The sequence below is a fragment of the Carya illinoinensis genome, chromosome 3 (genome assembly GCF_018687715.1).
Source record: "Carya illinoinensis cultivar Pawnee chromosome 3, C.illinoinensisPawnee_v1, whole genome shotgun sequence".
NCBI lineage: Eukaryota > Viridiplantae > Streptophyta > Magnoliopsida > Fagales > Juglandaceae > Carya > Carya illinoinensis.
Window position 1 is genome coordinate 21,143,880 of NC_056754.1, and position 25,356 is coordinate 21,169,235.

The window sequence follows — 25,356 nt, forward strand, 5'->3', positions numbered from 1 at the left end:
TCGAAAGGAGAGAGAGATAGAACTCAAGGAAGTTATGAAACTTATGAATTTCTTAAAAAATTCAACGATATATATAGGCGTACAAAAGGAACTATGCCAGTTACTATGCAGTACTATGCTGGTACTGTGCATATGTACTATGCCAGTTACTATGCAGTACTATGCTAGCACTATGCACTGTGCGATGTCGGTCATTTACTATGCCAGTTACTATGCAGTACTATGTTGGCACTATGCGCACTGTGCGATGTCGGCCATTTACTATGCCAGTTACTATGCAGTACTATGCTGGCACTATGCACTGTGCATTTGACGGCTAGCTCAAGGTGGTCATACAATTTTACAATGTTATTTTACAACACTCCCCCTTTGGATGACCACATATAATGAATATGCCTCGTTAAAACCTTGCCAAGGAAAAACCCTGTGGGAAAAAAATCAATGGCGAAGGAAAAAGAGTACAATATTCATGTGTACCGTAAAATGCTTTAAGATTGCCTCATTAAAACCTTGCGAAGGAAAATCCAGTGGGATAAAACCTTAGCGAAGGAAAAAGAGTACAATCAGCATAAGTCTTCAAGACGTTACTCCCCCTGAAAAGTGCATGATAAAAGGTCTTCAAGTCTCCGCATTCCAATGTTCTTCTTGATATCAATTTCAACTTTCTTCTCATGAATTGCAATGATCTTCTTGTATGTATTTGAAAGATAACTCGCATTTGTACATCCAACTAACTGTGGACTTGATCCATGTTGATAAAATAATCACAACTGGATCTTTCTGCTGATCACTACTCTTCTGGAGTTGTACTCTTCTGGAGTTCTTGTAAATAATACAGTTAGTGGAGAATTCATCAATATTAAACCGCTAACCTCATTTTTAATAAAAACGGTGGCCAGCCTTTTGAGATCAGACAAGCACCGCAGATTTTCAACTCCTCTGTAGGTGTCAGGCGTGCTGTTAGGTGCTGCAACTGTCAAGCGTGCTGTCAGGCGCCTCAGCTGTCAGGCGTGCTGTCGAGCGCCGCAGAGCTATGAAGCTATATTTCGTCTCTTTTCTCTTGCTTCACGAGAGATGTTGTATCATAATTTTTCTCTATAAAAGAGATATTCAGCTCATCTTCATTCACATCTCATCTTCTTCACTTTTATGTAATCATACTGCATTTTTACTCTGCAATCTCTTTCTGCATTTTTACTCTGCAATGGCTCAGCGATCTTCTCATGGCCAATATATGAGGTACTCTGCACCTCGTTCATCAGCTGTTCCTGCTTCTACCACAGGTGCTATCATGCAATATAATGATCTGACTCGTAAGGCAGATAATGAAGCTATCTATGAGCTTGTGAGTCTCGGTACCCGATACTCATCATCCATTGTCGCATTTTCTCAGCGACTGCAATCCAGAACTTGTGGAGTTGACGATCTCCACGAGAATATTGCTATACTTCAGCGACTTCTTCTGGAGTCCAACATGAAGATAGAATCAATAAAGTAAGAGAATAGGAATTTAAAATCCTTGCTTAAATCTTCTTTTCGATTGCACACCGCTTTAGATAGGGATGCCATGCAGATTCTTGAAGAACAAGAGCATTTGAAGAATGAGGCAAAGTGCCTTAAATTTCTGTAATTCTTGTTTCAAGATAATAAAATAATATTTCACAAATATTCATATTTGTGTTTCTATCTTTTGGTAAATGTTCTGTGTGCTTTATTTCTTCTTTAATAATGCACATTTCATATCAAACCCATAATATGAATCTGAAATACTAATTGTATTAAAAGATGGCATTTCATGACTAATAACATCATCCATCTTCCCCTTGAAGCTGCAAGGGTTTCAGATTTATATTTCAAATATGTGTAGTTTTTATGAGTTCTTCTGGAGTTTCAATGACATTTAAATCATATATATAAACTGCAATAATAGCTTGTTTTCATTTGCGTTTGGATTGTTTTAGATCATATAAGGATCTTTGAAACTTGATAGAATACATATTTCCAGATGTATTCATATTAGAAGTTTCAGACATTTTCTATCCTTCAGGGATTTTCATATATATATATATATATCATGATCCAATGATCCATATAAATATGCAGTTAATCATGCATATCCAAACTCTCGGTAACTTTCAAGCTAATAAAAATCTCAATATGATTTCAACCACTTTAAAAACATATCAATATTGTTTTTTCGAGAAATTAACTTGTGATCTCTATATCACATTTTCATATTAAAAGCTTCAGGCCTTTTATATCATGTATATAAATATCCACTGATATTTAACAAAAATCACCTCTTTAGGTATTTGGATTTCAAGTCAATATTTATCATATTTTACTTAGTGATATCAATTCTGCATATCAATTCTGCAGGAATTGAGAAACTGACTCGTGATTTATATATCACATTTTTATTTCCTTTCTATAAATACCCACTGACATTCAACAAGCATCACCTCTTTAGGTGTTTGGACTATAAGTCCCGATGCATCATATTTTACTAGTGAATCAATTCTGCAGGAATTGTTTCTTTCAAATTTGGCCAATATTTTACGTCGTATCCTTCGACGATTCTTGATTCACTTTCATCATTATTTCTGGTAATGTTAATTGCCATCTCATATGGAAATACGTTGTTGACAACGATTTTATTTCTATTCATAATTTCTCCATTATTCATGAAATGTAACGAGATCTCGTTATTTTCAGGTACCTGTCCCTCTTCAAGGGAAGGCATTTTCATGAAAAACCTCTTCAGGAGGCACTCTTCAGGAGATTTATACTCTTCAAGAGTTTATATAGGAGAATTTTATACAGAAAATTTGGATGGACTTTATTGCTTGTTCTGTGGGTATGGCCTCTTCAGGAGCACCAAATTATTTGTGCTTTTCTCTTTTGAGATGCTCTATCTTTTGTATCAATACGTCTCACATGCCTTTAAACATGTCTTTAGACTGCTGAATTTCTTAATTGTCCTACAGGGACTTCAATCCTCGCTGGGATTTTAGCAGCTAGAATATGAGACATTTTTATCTTATTGCATCCAAAATTTAATTATCATCTGAACTTCTGGTTCACATATGATAATCAAGATAACGTCGAATTATTTCATCTTATTTGCTTCTGGCAAATTTTTCTTTCCACTTCTGATGGTAAGACTTTATAATAAAAGAATCTTCTGGTTCTTTTATGGACGTCCATATGAAAATCATTCGACTCATCATAATTGATTTTGGATGATCAAGATAACCATTAAAAGATACAAATATTTTAAATCATATCACATTTTGATGCATCATAATATTTGATTCAATAATTTGTATAATATCATCTCAAAGAGAAAGCTTACAGCTTTTCCAATACGAGCTTCTGGCCCAAAAAGATATTCATTATCACGTCCAATCTCTTAGTTTCTTTGAATGAAACGCATCATTCTTTTTACTTCAGGGAATAGAATGATGTAAATTCATTATCATTCATTTCAGGGAATGATATAGATCTAGTAAGACGTGACTAATGATTCTTATCAAAAACTCATTATTTTGCTCAGTCACTGAAAGAGCTGACACAAATTTAGAATATATTGTGAATGTTTACATTTCATATTACTACTTCAGGAGTATACTCGATATTGCTACTTCAGGAGCACATTCGAGACGTTCATTCAAATATATATTCTTTCCACAATTTCAATTATGCAACTTCAGGTGCATAAATCATAATGAATTTTTGGTACAAGTATCACTCATATGAGATACTCAATAAAATTATTGATTTAGGGCGATCCTTCAGGGATGCTCCATTTCCATTCTCAGATAAATCATATCATCAATAATTTATAACAAGTATAAAAGAATAAATAAAACTTTCATTACTACAAAACATTGCAGAATATAAAAATATTTTATAATAAGATAAAGGAAATACATTAATTAAAAAGGAACACTTTCATGATCAACTCTACCACTAGAATCCTCAAAGAAATCAGAAATATCAAGACTTGTAATATCTTCTCCATTTATAGAATTTAAAGCATATGATGGTTCAGCAAAATTTGTTTCAAATTTCTTTGTTTTTTCTTTTATAGAAGATTGGTATAAATCAACCAAGTGCTTGGCTGTACGACAGGTACGAGCCCAATGTCCATTCATACCACATCTATGGCATCCATCTTCATCTTTCTTTAAAAATTTGTTTTGAGGACCTTTGCCCTTCTCTGAGTTGAACCACTTCTGGTGGTACGGTGTATATCTATTATTATCCCTTTTAGTGTGGTCACTTCTAGGACCTCCACTTCTATAGTTTTTCTTACCACGTCCATGTCCTCTTTTTCTTTGAAAAGATGCACCATTCGCTTCTGGGAATGATGTAAATCTAATATCATTCACTTCAGGGAATGATATAGAGCCAGTAGGACGTGACTGGTGATTTCTTAACAAAAGCTCATTATTTTGCTCAGCTAATAGAAGACAAGATATAAGTTCAGAATATTTTTTAAACTTTTGCTCTCGATACTGCTGCTGCAGGAGCACATTCGAGGCATGAAAAGTAGTATATGTCTTCTCTAACAAGTCATTATCAGTAACTTTTTCATCACATAATTTCAATAGCGAGCTAATTTTAAAGAGTGCAGAGTTATACTCACTAACACTCTTGAAGTCTTGCAACCTCAGGTGCATCCAATCATGACGAGCTTTTGGGAGGATTACAGTTTTCTGGTGTTCATATCTCTCTCTTAAATCATTCCACAAAATAAGTGGATCTTTCACCGTTAGATACTCAGTTTTTAATTCTTCATGAAGATGTTGCCGAAGGAAAATCATTGCCTTAGTACGGTCCTGCAGGGACTCTTGATTTCCTTCTTTAATTATATCTCCCAGGTTCATTGCATCCAGATGGATCTCAGCATCAAGGATCCAAGATAAATAATTTTTTCCAGAAATGTCAAGAGCAACGAATTCCAATTTTGTAAGATTTGACATTTTTCTACATACATAAATCAAAAATATAAAAATATATTGAAAAACTTACTTGAAGTAAAGGACTACTAGCTTCAAAATCGTCAGAACTTTCGTGCTGATAACGTGTTATAAAACTATCGAAAGGAGAGAGAGAGAGAGAGATAGAGCTCAAGGAAGTTATGAAACTTATGAATTTCTTAAAGAATTCAACGATATATATAGGCGTACAAAAGGAACTATGCCAGTTACTATACAGTACTATGCTGGTACTGTGCATATGTACTATGCCAGTTACTATGCAGTACTATGCTAGCACTATGCACTGTGCGATATCGGCCATTTACTATGCCAGTTACTATGCAGTACTATGCTGGCACTATGCGCACTGTGCGATGTCGGCCATTTACTATGCCAGTTACTATGCAGTACTATACTGGTACTATGCACTGTGCATTTGACGGCTAGCTCAAGGTGGTCATACAATTTTACAATGTTATTTTACAACAAAAATTAAATAATTTCGGAATCTTATGTCTTTAAATTAAATGATATGTGGTATATAAATAAAATAGTAAAATTATTGGTGGATACAACTTCCATCAATTTATTCCCTAAAACTTACTATTAGATTAATTTTATTTTTTTATTTTTCTTTTAAATATTTTCTAAAAATAGAAAAATATACTTTGCTAGTAATTATTTTATTAGTCATTAATAAATAAAATAAAATAAAATAAAACACCCAAGCAATAATTTTAAGAGGGAAAATTTATGGAACCAAGTATATTTTTCTAAAATATTTATAGCTATTCAAAAATATGGATACGTGTCGCTGACGTGCTACCCATTGCCAAATCTAACCACCCACATCCCTCTACCGACGACCGTGTATGCATGGGTACCAGACATGCCTTTCCTAAGATTAATTATTAGAATATTTTAAAATTATTTAAATAGTAATAAAATAATTTAAAATTATGATTTTTATTAGATTTTAGAAAATAAGAGAGGAAGGATAGAATATAAAAATTATAAATTTTTTTTTTAAAATTTAAAAAAATTGTATTAATTTTTATGTTTTGTTTTAAAGTTTAAGAAATGAGTTATGTTTGATGCTAAAGTAAAAGTGGCTGAGTTAATTGATGTTGATAGAAGGGTATGGAAAAAGGATGCAGTAGAAGCAGTTTTTAATAAAGAGGAAGCTCATAGAATCTGTAGTATTCCCATCAGTACAGTAGGGACTGAAGATTGGTTGATATGGTGTAATTTTGTTGAAGGATCTTATTCTGTGAAGAGTGCTTACTTCGTAGATTTGTTGAAGAAAAGGCAACAAAGTGGGGAATCCTCGGGTACAGATAGGGATGATGAGCAATGGAAAAGATTGTGGCAAATGGAGGTCTCGGGGAAGGTGAAACAGTTGATCTGGAGGGCTCTCAGCAACATCCTGCCTACTAGAGTTAATTTATACCAGAAAATGATTGTTGAAAATAACAAGTGCCCAATCTATTGTACAGAGAAAGAGACTATTGTTCATGCTCTTTGGAGTTGTCCTACTACCTCAGATGTTTGGCCTGAGGAGATGAATCCTGTTAGAAAATGGCAAGAGTGATGCAATGGACTTTATGTAGCTGTGGTCTGACTTATCCTCTCAATTACCAACTGATAGGTTAGATTTGGTTGCTACTATTTTCTATAAGATTTGGATTAGAAGAAATGCCTTTATTTTTTAAGAAAAGTTTAAAAGTATTATGAAAACGGCAGTTGATAAATTCAAGGATTTTAAAATAGCTCAAGTCATGAGAATTAGTACAGCAGGGAGGGAAGTTACTACGGAGGAAAGCCATATCTGGAAGAAACCACAAAGTTGTTATTTCAAAGCCAACTTTGATGTAGCTTTTGACAAGATTAGTGAGAATATGGGTGTTGGCATTGTTATAAGGGATACTAATGGGGATGTTTTGGATGCTTTAACTACACCTAGAGATAAGGTTGGATAAGCTTCTCTTGTTAAATGCTATGCTTTGAGTAGAGCCTTGAGGTTGTGTGAGGAATTGGGTATGCAGCAGGTTGTTTTTTAAGGGGTTGCTAAGTCCGTAGTGGACGCTACTAATGCTTTTTTTTTTTTTTTAAAATAATAGTTCATCACCATTTATTAATAAACAAAACATTATAATTGGACCTAAAATATACATTACAAGTTAACTATAACTTTAGTAATACCTTAGTACACAACCATGACTGATATGATCTAATCCCTACTATAAATCTCTACAAATCCTAAGATTGAGAGACTACACAACTCTGTCTAAAGACAGAATGACATAACCTCTTATATTGTCAAAGACAGATCAGAGGACAAAACTATCGTACAAAGCACTCGCTCTCATCATGATAGGCTTTTAGGTCAGCCTATGCCGCACCCTAAGGTTTTTTCTGCTCAACTGCGCTTGGCATTTTGGTCAGCTCATGCTTCCGCACCGCTCATGTACCTCCCCCACGTTCCTGAAGCATCAAAAGCCACTCCAACGGCCATAACGACCACTACAGGAGCAACCCTCTGCACTACAAAGCTAGCCTACGCCATCTCTGTTTGAAACTCTGAAAACAGAGCATCTGCTAACCATCCACCATCCAGTCCACTTACTCCTTCAAAAAAGAGCAACCTTCGGAACGGGTTGCACGTCTGCAAGAGCCACCGCCCGACCACTCACCCAAAAGACCAGAGGCCAATCTTCCTCCGACCACTGAGTCCTCTCTACCACTTGCACCTAGAATGTGCATCACCAGCAACACGTCGCCTATTTACAACTAGAGAGAGGGGTGGTTTTGGGTGAATGATCGAGGGCTTGGCCTTGGTGCATGAGCCACGAAGACCTTCACCGAGAGCTTACTCAAACACCATAACCAAGAGTTCAAAACAAATCTAACTAAAAGCCATAAAACAGAAAGAAAATGGAGGGAGGAAGGAAGGGAGGATGGAGCCGAGACCCCATCCCCCTTGATTTGGTTTTTGTTTTGGCTAGGTTTCTAGAGAGAAGCCACATGTTCTCTCTCTAAACTAGGGTTTTTCAATTTCCTATGAAACTATTTAGACTTAGGATCGAACCCTACTAATGCTAAGAGTGAAGACAGTTCATGGAGGGGCCAAGTGATTGAAGATATCAAGTTTATATTATCTACTCATTCTACATGGATTATTGTATTTTCTTATCGAAACAGCAATGAGGTGGCTCATGCTCTTGCAAAATTGGTTGTTAAGTCTCATGCAGAATTTGTAGGAGGGGCCAGGAAGATTGAACCACTTATTGTGAAAGACAAATATTGTACTGGTTGATGCTTTTAATGAAGATGTTTCATTTTTCAAAAAAAAGAAAAGAAAAAAGAAAGTGTTATATATAATCACTTTTACGTAATCTTTACGTACTCTATTGATTTGATTAACCAAAACAGTTATTTTGTTTTAAAAAAAGTGATGCAACTAATCACGTTAGTAGAATGCATAAAAAATATATTAAAATAACTGTATATAAAATTTTTATTTGAGAAATATTTGAAGAATACCTTGTTATCCGGTCAAGGCCAAGGTTGTGGTGTAGGATATATTCTTCAACCGTAATAACTCATCCATAAGTACTTGTGCAATCGCATCTATTGTAGTATATCTAGAAACTATGGGTGAAAATTTAAATAAAAAAATGTGACCAAATTGGATCTGACTGAACCAGACTGGACGGTTTAGTTTGAACTAGTTCGGTCCGAAATTAGTTTTCATTTTAAAAATCAGTTAAATCTGATCCTCTTTTAGTTTTTGGTTTTCGGGATCGGAGTGGTTTATAAAATATATATATATATAATTAAATTTTAATATTATATAAAATATTATATATAATTTTTATATATAATTATATATGAAATTTTTATATTACAATTTATGACATAAAATTTTAATTTTAGATATAAACATTTGTTTTATAATTTGTTATTAATATAAAATATATATATATTAATTACATTTTATAATCTAATAAATTCTTAACATATTCTTTCTAGTAAATACATAATATATTAGTAATACTAATATATATTAATATATTAATTATATTTTGTTTTAATTAATTAATATACATTAGAAAATTAGATTTTTTGATGATATTAACACTTGATTAAAATTAAAAAATTGAACTGAAACTGGTAAAATTTAAAATATCGATTTTAGAGTATAACCGATCCGAAATCTATTTTTAAAAATATAAAATCAATATATATCTATTCAATCTCAAAATTTATACAAAATTAAAATAAATTGGATCGGTTATAACCATATAAGAAACCAACAAAAACTATGCCGTGATGGCTCCTCTTCGACCATACAGTAGTCTATTGCTCAGAATATGTTACCTAATTTTTTGCGGTTAGTCCCAGATTTTCCTTCCTATGTTTTTTTTTTTAAATACATTTTTTTGACTATTCAACTCTTAGGTATGAATACTTGAACCCCATTGTACGAGCCTCCAACTACAACCTGCTGTATCTTGGATTATTAATAACTGTCCTGTCTATTAGGCTTCCCAAGTATTTATGAGCTAGCGTGGGAGGTTGGGCTGTCAAATGTTGACTGTGATGTGGTATAGACTTTGAAACTTGAAGGTTCATTCCTTAGCTCATAAGGCAAGAATGTGAAATTCATGTAGATTATAGATTGGGACGCTCTAAATCCTTTTTTTTTTTTTTTTCCTTACTTATAAATAACATAATTAAATAAACATTTAGACTATAGGTCGAGGTATAATAATTAAACTTTCGGTGTTTCCTTGCATTTACTTTTCAAATATTATAGTTGGGAAATGATATTTTTATGTACAAAAGTCATCGATTAGTTTTTTTTTTTTTTACTGATTAAAAAAATATTTTTTAATAATTATGTGATTTTGTAATTTTTATAAAATATTTGAAAAAAGAAAAATTAGTATAGCATCACCCGTTTTAGTTACCCACAGACAAACCTCAAAAGCACTACAAAAGTCATTGGTTTTATTCTAGAATATATCTAGAATTGATGTGACCAGACACAGGCAGATCTCCTGATTAGGAGATAAAGTACAAGTTTTCAAATTAAATCAAATTGCTAACCACTGAACCGCTCTAAATGTTTAAGACTTCTTCAACCCTTCACTATATATATCAATCCATTGGCCAATCAGAGGGGGTTTTAAACAAAATGAGATTCAAGTGAAGGAAAGTTAACGTAGTTTTATGTTAGAGAACGTTAAGGTTATAAAGAAATTTTATAAAAATAAATTTAAATTAATATAATTTTATATAATACATTAAATTTATTTTATAATAAAAATAATTTTACAATCTAATATAACATACTAATTTTTAAATTTACTTTTATAAAATTTCTTCATAATTAATACATTTCATTTTATGTTATGGTGGCCAACTGTGTTACTTATCTTGATAATGCCAGCGAGGAGCACCAATCTTTTCAATTTATGTTGTTGGTTTTTTTTTTTTTTTTTTTTAAAGCAACGTTAGATATAATTTTAGAATATGTAAATTTTATACATTTCCTTTGAAAAAATATATAACCCACTATTAAAAAAAAGAAAATACTCTAACCACAAAGGATCACACAAAATATAATCATACAAACTGATATAGCTTGACGTGATTTATCAAATTATAAAGTTATTTTATTATAAAATAGATCTAATAGACTATATGAAGCAAAGTCAATTTACGAGATTACTTTTGTATAATCTCTTTATGGCTCTAACTATACTCTTAAAAAAAATAAACTTTCTTGTGGACTCCATATTTATCTACTTTTTAAAAAGAAAATGTACGAAATTTATAAGTACTAAAACTGTAAATATCATTTATTTTTTTTGAATTTAGAGCTTCAACCTTTCATGCTGTTTGACAACCTAGTTACAAATATCTTTTCTTTATAGAAAAGTATATTTTCATCTCTTCTCTTTTTATTATTACAACTTTATTAAATTATGACACATAAAATATAATTAATAATTCAATATTTTTAAATTTCAAAATAAAAATAATATTAAAAATATTATTCTAATAATATTTTATTCAACTTTCAACTTTCATCTAAAATCATCTAATCTTATCTACTATCCAAACTACATCCTAAAAAGCCGATTTTCATAACTTCCATTATATATATATGGAAATTATTAGAAATTACACAAAAAAAATCTCACAAACTGATATAGTTTGATATAATATGTTAGATTGTAAAGTTACTTTTATTATAAAATAAATCTCACTAAATTTTATAAAATTATATTAATTTATAAGTTTACTTTATATTATCTTGTTACGTATGTAACAATTATATATACATTACTGCCATTAGTACCATTACATGGAGCCACAAGACATTAAATTAAGTTTCTTCTTAATGCATTGATGCCACTCTTTCGGATGTGAAGAGTGAAAACATTGCACCATTCAAACGGGTGAAACGTGGGCATTTTTTTAACAAATTTACCATTTTTTTAATTTGAACATTTTTTTACTTATAAATGTTCGTGTATACAGTCGTTGTATCTAGTATCTCTCATTTTCATATTAGTTATAATGAAATTTATATATTTAACTCAAGAGTAATGATATACTTGTAATTATTTTATATATTTTTGTACTAAAATTTATTATATTTCAACCTAACCATAGGAAATCGACTTGCACCCTTATAAGATGTCCAAATCAATTTTCATTTTTTCCTATATAAGGTAGTGGTGGACCTTACTTTTACTGCTTATTGCTCCTTTTGAGGCCCAAAAATGTGCAGTGGATTGAATTTGACGTTGATGATCCAGTGTTCGAGAGGACAAGAATATGGAGTGGTCCAAAAAGGTGCAACTTAAGACATTTCATTAACCACACGCGGCTAAAACAAAGAAGTCCAGAAAAATAATATTTGTAATTATGAAGTGTATAAATATTATATAATTTTTTTTAAAAAAGTATATAAATATTTAATCTAATAAAAAAATTAATTTTTTAATAATAAAATTTTCTTTTTCAAAACAATTACGAAACTTTTACACATTTCACAATTATATATAACATTAATAAAAAACCCAAATAGATAAAGCATACATAAACCATTATTACATGCTTGTTCGATGTTCATATTTGAGGCTGGCCTCAAATGTTACCCACTGAGATGCCGTCCTAAAACGCACTTGTCATGACAGCAATTTATAATTTTACATTTTTTCTTAAAATTCCTACACTGAATATATACAATTTTAGAAAATATTATATATATATATATAACCACTTTTACAATCCTTTATACAATTTTATTTTAAATAAAGAATATTTTTATAAAATAATACACCATTTTACAGGAAGACCCTCAATTTAAATCATAATTATGTAAAGAATTGTGAATAATTTAGTTCAGATACAAACCAAATTTGAATAAGGTGGGAAAGAGGAAAGAGGCAAATACGACCCTACTTGTTGAAGAAAAATGACAGGATCATCACTTGTATTTTAAATTTGAAGTGAAGTAATACAAAGAAGTGCATGTCATTTCAAAATAGCAGAGAAAACAATATTAAGTAACACTGCACAAATGAATGGATTTTTTTCCAAAGTGAATGGTATTGCTGTTACATTTTTCATTGCAAATGGATATATTAAAGACAGATTATATGCTCAATGGAAGGTATATTATCATAATACATACAATGGTACCCACCTTATGGGACTAAATTCCACTCTTTTTAATTGCAGGGGGCCACGACAATCTCCTCTGAGTAGTGCCATCAACCTGATTAAAATCAGATACCTCACTGTTCTCATCTTCTGCTTCTTGTCTCCTTAGGCTTCTAGTAGCTAAGTCATCAGAGCTTGGTTCATTTCTCCAAGGTGGTGGCGTCACACAGTCAGAGTCCCCGGGCACTCTTTGGGAGGCATCCCTGGCTGGTGTTGCAGGCAAAGAGGAATTGCCTGGACCCACTCTCAGATGTTGTAGTGTTGCAAATGATTCTCTCATGGCAGACATGGCCTCAAAGAATCGGGTGCATGATGCTAAAGCAACCGGAATTGGCCGAAGCATTTCCTGCATCAATGGATGAAGATGAGTATGACATTTTACACCAAATCTACCCTTCAAGGATATTTTTCATTGGTGCAGTTACCATAATGCTTGGGAACAAATTGATCTGACCCAATAAACTACGATATAATTTAAGTTCGGTATTATGAGATCTTTAGGGTTTCAGAAAACAGGTAAGATATTATTATTGATTAGAAAATCTTATGCCTCGAGTTCATAGTGGATAATATTACATATCAAAAAAATATGTAACTTGTCAAAAAGTTCATAGTTGAATTGGGAGAAAAATGAATGAAAGAAAAATCCAACAATTTGTTGCCTCCACTAACCTTTAATATTTTGACCATACTAAATTGTAATTGAGTTGTAAAAGATACATCATGCGTTCAAAGGCTAATATGCATGCGGTTTCACCAGAGCCAAATAATCCCGTGCTATCTCATATTTCATCTAAACAAAACTCATGTTAGGTGAAATCAGTCTATACATCATGGGCACTAAACTCAAAAGAAAAATGTGAACATAATAACCATGGAATGCAGTCCAGAGCTAAGAATAGAACAAAAAATCTGCCATATTATGCAGATTTTTAGAAACAAGATAAATGCCTTTATAAGCTTACCCCCCATACTGAAGGAGGCTCCTTAAAGTTCTGACTCCACTGAAAATCTGCAACTGATGTTGTCAAGGCACTGTAATCACTAGCAGCCTTCATCAGTAATTCAGAGAATTGTTTCTGCAGAAGCCCATGAGAAAGATGCCCTAAGCGTTAGAAATACAGTCTATTTCACATGACAGAAAAAATACTAAAACTGTTCAATAGCCTTCTAGTTATGGGGGAATTCGGTCCGGTCCAGGGTGGGAAAACCCTGGACCGGACCGAACTCCCTAAGGGTCGGGACGGTCCGGTCCGGTCAGTCCATAGTTGACTTTTTTATTTTTTTATTTTTTTTATTTTTATCCTATGACATTTTGTTTAATACTTATGTAATTATATTGTGATATATTTAATATATATAGTATACTATTATATATATTAATATATATATAGTAATATGCTAATACTATTAGTCTATTAGTATATAGTAAATTAGTAATAGTTAGTAACTTATTTATTATAACTAATAATACAATAGTACTAATACTATAACTAATAACTATATATAATAATAGTAATACTATATGTAATATACTAGTATTACTATATCTATTCAAACACCATACATTTATTAATACTCTATGTCATACTATATTAAATAATAGTAATACTCTACGTAGTTATATTAAATACTATATTACTAACACTCTAGGTAGTTATAGTGATTTAATACTAACATATTACATATTAAGTTAACTATACTAATACATTATAAAATTATACATATATGATATATTATAATTTATACCATAACTCTTATAATATGTTAATATATTAATATATACTAGTACTATATATTATAGTTAATAGTTATACATTAAATAGTATAATAATACATTGATACTAAATATATATAGTTATAGACTTATAATGATTTAGTTATTATGAATTACAATTAGTATAACTATTTTCTACATTATTAGTATTAATAATATTAGTATTAGTTATAACCATATAGCCTATATTAGACTTAAGAGTCTTAGACTATATAATAGACTAATAGTATTAGTACAACTGTATAAGTATACTGTATAGCTATATATTAATATTAATTATAGTGAAAAGTATAACTATATAATAGTATTAATAGTAGACTAATAGTATAGCTATATATTAGTATTAGTTATACTGTTATAGTGATTTAGTATATTGTAATTTCTATATTATAATTTATACTATAACTCTTAAAATATGTTAATATATAGTAGTACTATATATTATAGTTATACATTAAAGAATATAATAATACATTCATACTAAATATATATAGTTATACTTATAGTGATTTAGCTATAACTATATTAGTATTAGTATTACTTATAGTATTTAATATGACTATATAGTCTATATTAGTATAAGTTAACTATAGTATATTATAATATTAGACTATTAGTATTATTTTTTTTTAATACCATATTAGACTATTAGTATTGGTATATAATTATAAATATTAGTATTAGTTAAAAATTATATAATTAATTTATAAGATTATTTATATAAATTATATTTTATTTATTTATTTTTCATTCGGTCCGGTCCGGTCTGGGGTGGAAAACCCCTAGATCGGGACTTCCACCCCTGACCGGGACCGGACCAAACTCATTTGGTCCTCCCAAAATTGGACCAGGCCGGACTGAATCAATTCGGCTTGGTCCAGTCCAATCCAAAAATGGCCGGTCTAGCCGGTTTGACCGGCCAAATCTCACCCCTACTTCTAGTATTGGATAATCTCCAGTTTTGACCACACTGGAGTTAAAACTGGACTTACTTTATTGAATCTACTATAATTTGAGCCACTCTTTTTTATACATAGAAATCCTATGTAGAAATTGGTACAGCATTAGTAGATTCAACTCATGCTACTAATAGAACAAAAAGGATGAAGAAAGAACACTTCAATCTCTCACCCTTCTCTTCACATTGTGTGAACCGTAGGATTCATAGAATCTATCATATCTAATTCTTTTCCTTGTAATTGAGTGTTTTGAGAGTGCAGAGTTTACTGCAGGTAATGCAGCCGCCATGATGCCATCATGCATAAGGCACCAACCAAGCCAGAAACTTATGCTGTCATTCTTGAAATACATGCTATTATTCTCTTTAGATATGTCCCCACCTCAGGGAAGTTATTAGGTGATAAAAGTCACCATTTTGTATTCTAACATTGGCAGTCCAACTACATGCCTTGCACCAGTGCCTAATTCTCTTTTACCAAAAGCTGTTAGTATGTAAACCAGACTAGTCACAAGATGGTGAGTGAATGAGGAATAGAATGGGTCAATAAATGGGTTGAGATAGAGAGAGAGAGAGAGAGAGTGTGTGTGTGTGTGTAACGACCCGGCCCAATAATTCTAAGGTCAAGATTAATAATTTTTGTTGGACTTAATTATATTTAATGGGTCATATTGGATAAGTCCACAAGCGATAAATTATTGAAATTGATTAGGAGTTTTAATTAAGCTCAGTAACTAGGTTAAATCCCATTTATTATTTATTGAAAGAGTTATAGAATTTAAAGATCAGCTATTAAAAATTTATTTCAACTTAAAATTATCACTAATTAAAATACCCTACGCAGTCTTAGTCATTGCCAATCCTACATTAAATGAACTACTAGATCATGTTTTTAAATTCAAAGTCTCTTCTTGAATGATCGTGACTAAGTCCAACTCGAACTCGAACTTTTCAGCATCCTTTTCCAACAGGGAAACAGCTCTACAAGTCCTCTTCACGTCAAAATTCTTTAACCAAGTCCAATTCAAACTGGCCGTCACCCTCTCCCAAATTTCTCTATAAATATCTCCCTGCCACGTGTTATTTGGAAAAAAAAAACCATAAACCTCACAGTCCAGCACCGTGATCGATTTTGTGTCGGAAATTTTAAAAAGCGACACTACAAGGTAAGTAGCTTGATTATAAATTAGATTAGCATACGTTAGTTAGTTATATATATTATTTAATATTATTATTAAAGCCAGTTCTTTCAAAGCTAGTATTTATGTGCCACGCATGTCATGATACTTGTAAGCACGTTATTCATCATGTTTCATTCCACATATTATAGTTATGTATGTATTAGGCATCTCACGTTGCATAAAACATGTAAGCTTTTATAAGATCAAGTGTAATATAAACTTAGAATAGTTAATCAGATGGTCATTTAAATGCATGATACCGATGCAGTTTCAAGGTGGGTGTGCAAGCCATGGACTCAAGCATGGTCCATCGTAGTATGCTAGAGTACTGCATAGTCGGCTTCATTTGCTACAGTAGGGGAAGTTAATGCATAACCTTGCACACATGGTTAAGTGTGTTGGCCAGCCAGATAAATCAGATCAATCAATTAATTCAGATAAATCAGTCATGCATACCATAAGCATCAATATGATCAATCATGATTTTAAGTTCTCAGCATGAAATATTTTATGAAAAATCTTAAGTATATTTACGTATAATGGGTTTCTTATTAAGTCATTTACTCATTTTAGTTTGTTTTTATATTTTTAAACCACCCCAGGTTAGGATGATTATGATGATAGAGTTGCAAGATGGGACTTAGTCTAGGTTGCCATGACAGTTGCCTAGATCATGTACAGATATTTTAAATTATGATTTTTATGGCCCGGGCTTTAAGAATTTTTAATAAATGCTTGTGCGCACTATCTTTTATGATCTTAATATTTTAATTCAAAACAACTCTATTTATTATAAAAATTCTTTGTATCTGACGCTTCCTTTAGAGTAAAAGAAAATGTTTTTAAGCTAAGGTTCAGTAGTAGCACTCCGACTCTCGAGAATTTTTAAAAGTGACTTTATTATTAACCGTGGGGAGTGAGGTATTACACACATACACACACAGAGAGATGAAATTCCTTGGACTAACCTGATATTCTGCTTCAACTGGGATGCAATCTAGTGAGTATGGCTGTTGAAGACGAGCTATGATGCGATCCTGCCAATATTTAAGATTGAAACATGAAATGACAGGTTAAATGAACCCATATGTTTAATGTGGCACAGATATGGTATTTTGAGGAAATTTAAATTATTTCTTGTGGCCACTATAATTCAACCTGAAAAACATAAGCATTTTCTTGAAAATACAGCCAGCGCTTACATTGGCAGCAATGCTGAGATATTCTATTTCAGGTTGCAAGAGAAATGATTTTAAGTAAAAAATTTAAATTGCAATATCGTTTCTCAAACTATGGTCCTCACTTCAATTTCATTATCTTGGCTATAGTCATTTAGTACAAATAATCCCAAAGATAGATGGCTCATATTTTTTTAAATAGGTAGGATAGATGCCTCATATAGGCCTTATAAGAATTATTCTTGACCAACCCAAAAATATTTCTGCGTTATTGTCAGCATAGCAGCCGCTGTTGTTCATGGAAGTTGAACATATCGTGTAGCAGTTTAATAGCTCAACGACGGGTCAATTTTACTCTTAAGTCATTGATATGATCACGAGAAATAAAATTGTCTTATTAGTGCAGATAGGGATGAGATCATTGATCTAGTCTGTAGCAATTGAATGCACAACAGTTAGTCCTCAATCCCATGCCCGCCCATGGAAAGGAGGAAAGGGAAAGAGGAATAACTGCAGAGAATTGTAGTAGTCACCACTTTTAATGAAACCAAAAGCTAGTTAACCAAATCAGCCCTGAAATTAACCAACTTACTACTAAAACAAATTTAAGAGAAAGATTGCATATAGATGCACAGTTGCATTTTTGTGTGCACATGCACAAGCATTTGCATGCTTGGCTCCTAGTCTGCATATGCATTCACATGTATAGAAGATTGGACATGAAGATTTTCAACGATAAACAAAAGGAGCTGAAGATTTTCAACGAGAAACAGACGGAGCTGAAGATTTTCAATGAGAAACACAAGGAGCTTTGGCATGAAGAATATACATCATTTCAGCTTATACATATCAAGAAGATAATGATGAAAAAATTGAAAACAAAAAAAATTACCTTATTCTGTATGACATCTTTCAATATAGTGGTAATCCTTGCCAAAGTCTCGATCTTCTTTTCCATCTCGCTCACATGTGTCAAATGTGCCACATTTTTATCATCCTAAAAATTTACAAACCAAGCTAATTACACAAGTTTTGCATACAAATTGTGGTTGCAATACTTGAAAATGAAACCAAAAACAAGGGGAAGTCACACTTTAGCCCCTCCAAACTGCTATTCATTTTGCAATATGACCACCAACTGTTGAAGTTGTCATTTTGCCCCCAAAATTACTACTTTCTTGAAAATCACCCCTCCTTTAAGATCCAACCATCAAGATTGAACCACTTTACCTATTTTTCGTCCATATAACAACTAGATTTTAATGGGGGTAAATTGCAATGTATATTTTGATCTAGGGGCAAAGTGAAAACTTTGATAGTTTGGTGATAGTTTGAGGGGGTAAAGTATAACCTACCCCCAAAACTAAAGATAGTAACTTCATTTCCTTATGCTACAGCAGTAACCTTCATGCACAAAATAAATTGAAATGGGTCATAGTTGAGACAAGGATAACTCACCTTTCGACCTTGAAGTTCCACCTGCAGATCTGCTATCCTTCTCTGTACAGTGCTAAGTTCTCTTAAGACCTTTATCAAGTCATCACCCTTCTCACCAGTTGTAGTGGATAAGTTCTGGAGTTCTTCCTACCCAAAAGAAAAAAATGACAAGCTCAATGACAATTCCAACGCTTCAACATTGTTATTTACCAAATGATGAGTGTTACTTTGTGACATGTAAATATTGAAAATAGAGGCACCTTTTTTAAGCATCTACAATTATTTTATTAAAACTGGCCCCCCAAAAATATTTAATTCAATTTGCCCCTGCTAAGCTTCATTTCTAGCTTTGTCCCTACTTACATACTCATATAGACCGTGAACATAATATTCCCATTAAACACATGGAGTGTAACAGTGATAAAATCATTAATATTAGGAACTAACTATGAGAATCCTTTGCCTTGTCCACTTAAGAATTTTGAGTACCAAGTTGCTGTTTTGTACTTGAAGACAGTAAAAAATCGAACAACAAAACAAAAGGCCTCCAATGCCTTAGCAGTTGTAGACCACCATGGGTCACTCCAGACCACTCAAAACCTCACCAAAACCACAGCATGTAGACCTTACCACCAGTGGCAGACCCACGTTATAGTTACAGGGGATCATGGCCCCTCCAAAAATTTTTGAATACATAAAATCTTCTAAAATTCCAATATACCTAGAAATGCCTCTCTCCAATTTTTTTTTTTTTTCTTATAGTTCCAAAATTTATTTAATTTCAATATATTATCTATTTTCAAGGATTTGGTCTCTCCTAAATTAAAATTAAAACTAAGTTTAGAAGAAATAATAAACTTCTTAATACGGATTTCAAAATTTTATGTTATACAATATTGAGCTTCTTAATATGGAATCCAAAGTGAAAATATAAGAAAAAATATTTAAACTCGATGATCTATATGAAAAATAGTTTGTAGTTATGTTTTTACGATTTTTCAATCTCTTTTTAATTTACATAAGAGAAATGATGTTTGTAGTCCTAGGATGTGTAAGTCCCGTCCCGCTCACTCTTTTGGAAAACAGTAGGTAAATCTAGGAACCACATGAAAAAAAATTATTTTTTAATAATAGATCCCACTTCTTTTTTTAAAAAGAGTACGTAGAGCTTGCATACTCTAAGATTATATATAGCATTACTCTTTACTTAAATGTGTCACATGGTAGAAAAGTTGGCTCCCCCTCAACACAATTGCTGGTTCCGCCAGTGCTTACCACCGAAGAAAAAAAACTAATATAGCATATTAGTTTATAATTTGAATTTCATATATGGGCAATGGATAATGTATTGGATACAAAATAAACAATCTTCTGCTTTCGATCTAAACCCTAAATATATAACCAAATCGCTTCATTACTAATTTGTATTCCAAAAAGCTTGCTGCCACAACTTACAACACGCTACTTGCTTCCACACCAGCGATCAATTTGTAACTTGGTTTTTCACGCTGAGATTCAGAATGAAAGAAAATACAAAATTGTGGGTACAATGCAAATCGAATTATCGCACATAGAAGCAAAATGGGTCGAGATCAGAATTACGAAAAGTGAGACTAAATGCAAAATAGGACCTTAATTACACGGGTATATACAAACAGAGATAAGGTGGGTGGGGGTTTTCTACCTGTGTAGGAGGAGGGGAGACAGAGAAACCGAGATCGGCAGCGATGGAGAGAGCATCGGACATGCCTCCGATGCGCCTAAGAGGCTTCTTTCCAACCCAGGTGGTGTCAGTCCCCATCGACATTTTCCTAGACAACCGAACGCGGCCCGACCAAGAACGGCGAGAAGTGGAGAGAAAATTGAAAATTGGGACGGCAATTTACTTGGAAATCATTCAACAGAAGTAATTTGTTACACTACTCGTAGTACGGGAAAATAATTGAACCGCCTCGAGGGGCTCACCTCCAACAACAGCAATTACTGGAAATTTTCGTTACCCTTTTCATCGATAACAGGAATTTAAATATAATAATGTAAATACCCGTTATAGACTCCCTCGGACCACGTCCAGACCCACTGCCATGTACAATGTGCATGACTCAACAAGTCACTAAATAACTGACAATAATTAACTATAAAGACTCTGCTTAGTTATTGAAATTTTTTAAATAAAAATTTTAAATTTTAAAATTAAATATTAAAATATTATATTTTAATATGATTTTTATTTTGAGATTTGAAAAAGTTAAGAAAAAATTGAATTATTTATTATATTTTATATAAAAATTTGAAAAAGTTGTAATGATGAGATGAAAATTTTTATATTTGAGATGAAAAATCTTGATGACCAAACGCAGCCTCAGTCCATCCTTTTGACCAAGCCATACTACGGATTAGGGGTGCTACCCAACCCCCCCGGATGGGGCCACCCCTATCGTGCCCTTGCAGGGGGGTTTTCGTTCTTGTGCTTTGCCCTCGAACAAGGTACCCCGTCCAGTGATGGGGTATGGGGGTTGGGTTGGACATCCAACTGTCCGCCTCCCACCTAGCTACATTTGAGCCTTTGACCCATTTCAATTTTGGCTCAAATTAGTTTTCTAGGCTCAAAATGATCCAAAAACACATTCAAACTTATTTTTGGGCCTAAAATTTAACTACAGCTATATTTATATATTGAAAAAAAAAATTATGAATAGAAACTATTAACTATATACTAAATACTAAGTTCCAAGTTCTAACTAATACTATTAGTCTATTAAGTAATAAGTAATAACCATTACTAAGGCACTAAACTATTACAAATTTACAATTATACAAATTAAGACAACTAATAAATTATTACAAAATTACAAACACATATAAAAATAATAAATACTACAAATTGTACTATTAACATTACAATTAATTATAAATTAACAAAATAATAACATTAGGAAGTTTGATCAATTTTGGGTGGCGGTGAGTTTATTGAGTTATGTTGAGTGCTGTGAGAATCAAATTCAAGATTATAAAACCTGCCATAATAATAAGTCAAAAATAAAACGAATTAGAATTATAAATCTAAAGTTATAACTTATAAACATGAAAAAAAATTAAGGGAAAAATTGTGCAAACCATGGTAATGGTGGGTCTAATATACACGAAGTCATACTACAGTGGAGGTAACCATAGATGTCGTCCCAGGTATCACTACAATAATTAAATTTAAAATTAACACCAATTAAATGAAAATAAATTAATTAAAATAAGAAAATTAAATTCAAATGACAAATTATCAAATCAAGGCTAATCAACACCCTTATTCTCAGTATTGACCTAATAATAATAAAAAACATCTGAAACATGAATTGGACTCCCCGTGATCTAATTTGAGGTGCAAATCAAAAGCTCTACAGTGGTGGGATCTAATGAGCTTTAGAATGGATCAAATACATTCCCTCCGGTGTTAAAGACTAACTTTGAGGTTACGGTACTAATAGGGATGACCAAAATACTACGGGCTATTTGTGCAAGGATAGGATACTTGAGGACATTCATCTTCCATCAAACTAAGATATCAAAGTCTCGTACATATGGTTGAAGATCCACTGTGAAGTATCTGTCTATCTTTGACTTAGCCTCTGTAGCACTCCTTGTAAAGGAGTTATACTCTATCCTTTTGTTATCATCCCGCAAGATGGTAAACTCATCAAATAATCTATCAAGAGCTTCCCTAACCCTTGATGCAATATGCTCCACCCATACTTGCCCGTAAACAATACCCAATCCATATACCATGCCATCCACTTTAAACCAAGGGTTAAGGATAACAGCTACGTATAACAATATATTAGCCCTATCGAAATATCCCCTCCAACACTTGTCGTACTTTTTCCTCATCAACAATATTATCTCCCGCAGCCTAGTGTGACTGCATGCGACAATCTCATCTAATTCATCTTTTACTTTACATATTTGTTAACAAAAATGATGAGATGTAAGATACAAAGAACCATATAAATTCATGGTAACCTAGTAGAAAAGCCTCAGAAAATCTGCGAAAGCATATATAACATCCCAGTCCTCAGTCATAGGCTTCCCAAATCTCCAGTGATCATCAAAATATTTTACATATTGGATGTCTTCATCACCCAATAATAAAAATGCGAACTTATACTCTAGGGCTGCCTCCTACATAAAAAATGTTGAGTTTCATCGTGTAGTCAAATCAGTATAAAGCCTCTTCTTTGATGTTATGCCCGCAAATTTCTCAGCAATTTTGAATTTCTTCAATCTCGCAGGAGAAAATCTCACTCATCTCATAGCAGTTTTGACCCGAGCAATCGAGTCATGAAGATTTTTCCAACCATCATTGACAATAAGATTAACAATATGTGCTGCACATCTCACATACAAATAATTACTACCCAAGATTGTCTTATTTGCCTCTCTAAGAAAGGTTTTAAGATATCCCAATGCTACGTCGTTAGATGAGACATTACCAACTGTGCATGTCACAACGCATGTCAACCCTTACTTCTTTATAACGGTCTCCAAGGCTCTTCCAATCATCTCACCCTTGTGATTGGTAATTTGAAAAAATTTGAAAATTTTCTTATGCAATATCCAATCACAATCAATAAAATGACAAATCAAAGACATATAATTAAAATTCTAAATTGATGTCCAACTATCAATGGTGAGGCAAACAAGCTAACCCGCTAAAAAACCTATCAATTTCTCTTTTATATATTGGTAATTTTTTTTACATCCTTTGCCACCTTGTGGTGATAAGGAAGTTTAAACCTTGGTTCCAAGTTATGAGAATAAGCTTGGAATCCTTTCCCATCCACAATTTGAAAGGCAGCTCGTTCATGATGATCATATGAACTAGGTGGATCCTATTCTCCTTAGGATCATACTTCGTGTACCCCTGAAATATTGCACCCCCACTACTCTCATTCGCCATTTTTTTAAGTCTAATTTCTAGTCTAGATTGGCTCTTCTCTTGCAAAGATCTTAGAATTGGACTTTTTTTACATTGCTCTTCTAAGTGCACCTTTAATTGTGAGGTGCCATATTTCCTATAGTGGCATCCATAAATTTTGCCACAATAGTTATATTTAGCTTGAAGGTTATTGGAATTACCATCCTTTAGTTTGGTGAAGTGAGACCAAACTATGGAAGTGAGTTTCTTGTTAGGCTTGGAGGCGGGGCAAGTTTCCATAGTTGTCGGCATAGGGGTAGGGGTAGGAATAGGGTTAGGGTTAGGGGTACTATAAATAGGGTAGCTTGCACTAAAATCTGTCGAAATTTCATTGAACTCAAGCAAACAACAAATCTGAAATTATAACAAACATGACAAGTATTAACATCCAACCAAGTCCAATGCATTCCAAAACAAGTTTTAAAACAGGTTTTATACATTTATAACTATAAGTAATTATTCTCTTCATCAAACTAGTAAATCTGAAACCATAATAAATCACAATCACAATCTAAAGTTATAACTATAAGTAATTGTTCTCGTCATCAAACTAGTAAATTTGAAACCCTAATAAATCACAATCACAATCCAAACATTCAATCACAATCAGATCCATCACACACATGCACAATCAATCCTCCACAACACACCATTCACAATCCTATCCTCCATCTCCATTAATCTCATCTTCCATTTAATTTCATAAAAATATATAATTAAAAAAAGAAAAAGAAAAAAAGAGAAGAGATATTCGGATTTTCGAGTCTCGAACATACCTTCGACGACGATGATGAGCATAGACGGTGAGGAGGTCAACTGCGGTAGTGACAGGGGGTTGTGATAGTGGTAGACGACTAGATGAGGTCAGCCACTAAAGGCTCTCGAAGATGAAAGTGAAGTCTGGATAGTGGATTTTGGAAGGTTTCAAATCGAAGGTGCTGTTTTAGGTTTACCGACTTAATTAAAAAAAAAATCCCAAGTGCCAAAACGACGTTGTTTTGGTCACCTAAGAGGGGTTTTTTAATATATATTATATATACTTATATTATTATATTATAAATACGGGGGTGAGGGCCCCTGCCATGCGGATGGGGTAATCTGCCCCTCTATAAGGGGGTGGGGCAGACG

General features: G+C 32.6%; 1 protein-coding gene across 1 annotated transcript; it reads right to left on the minus strand.

Annotated features, from left to right (window-relative positions):
- Positions 1-12,567: 12,567 nt before the first annotated feature.
- Positions 12,568-21,284, minus strand: LOC122303760 (AUGMIN subunit 2). Its single transcript, XM_043115707.1, has 6 exons — positions 20,944-21,284; positions 19,281-19,406; positions 18,715-18,819; positions 17,613-17,681; positions 13,694-13,807; positions 12,568-13,074 (listed from the first exon to the last, which is right to left on the minus strand). Exons 1-6 carry the CDS (start codon positions 21,064-21,066, stop codon positions 12,721-12,723), a joined length of 891 nt encoding a protein of 296 aa, XP_042971641.1. The 5' UTR covers positions 21,067-21,284; the 3' UTR covers positions 12,568-12,720.
- Positions 21,285-25,356: the final 4,072 nt, after the last annotated feature.

What these genes read in the sequence shown, in the direction of transcription:
- LOC122303760 (XM_043115707.1), bottom strand. Translation starts at nt 21,066, where the DNA reads ATGTCGATGGGGACTGACACCACCTGGGTTGGAAAGAAGCCTCTTAGG. An exon ending in TGGAACTTCAAGGTCGAAAG is followed by an intron (nt 18,820 to 19,280) that starts GTGAGTTATCCT and finishes GTAAATTTTTAG; the next exon opens with GATGATAAAAATGTGGCACA. An exon ending in CAGTTGAAGCAGAATATCAG is followed by an intron (nt 13,808 to 17,612) that starts GTTAGTCCAAGG and finishes GGGCTTCTGCAG; the next exon opens with AAACAATTCTCTGAATTACT.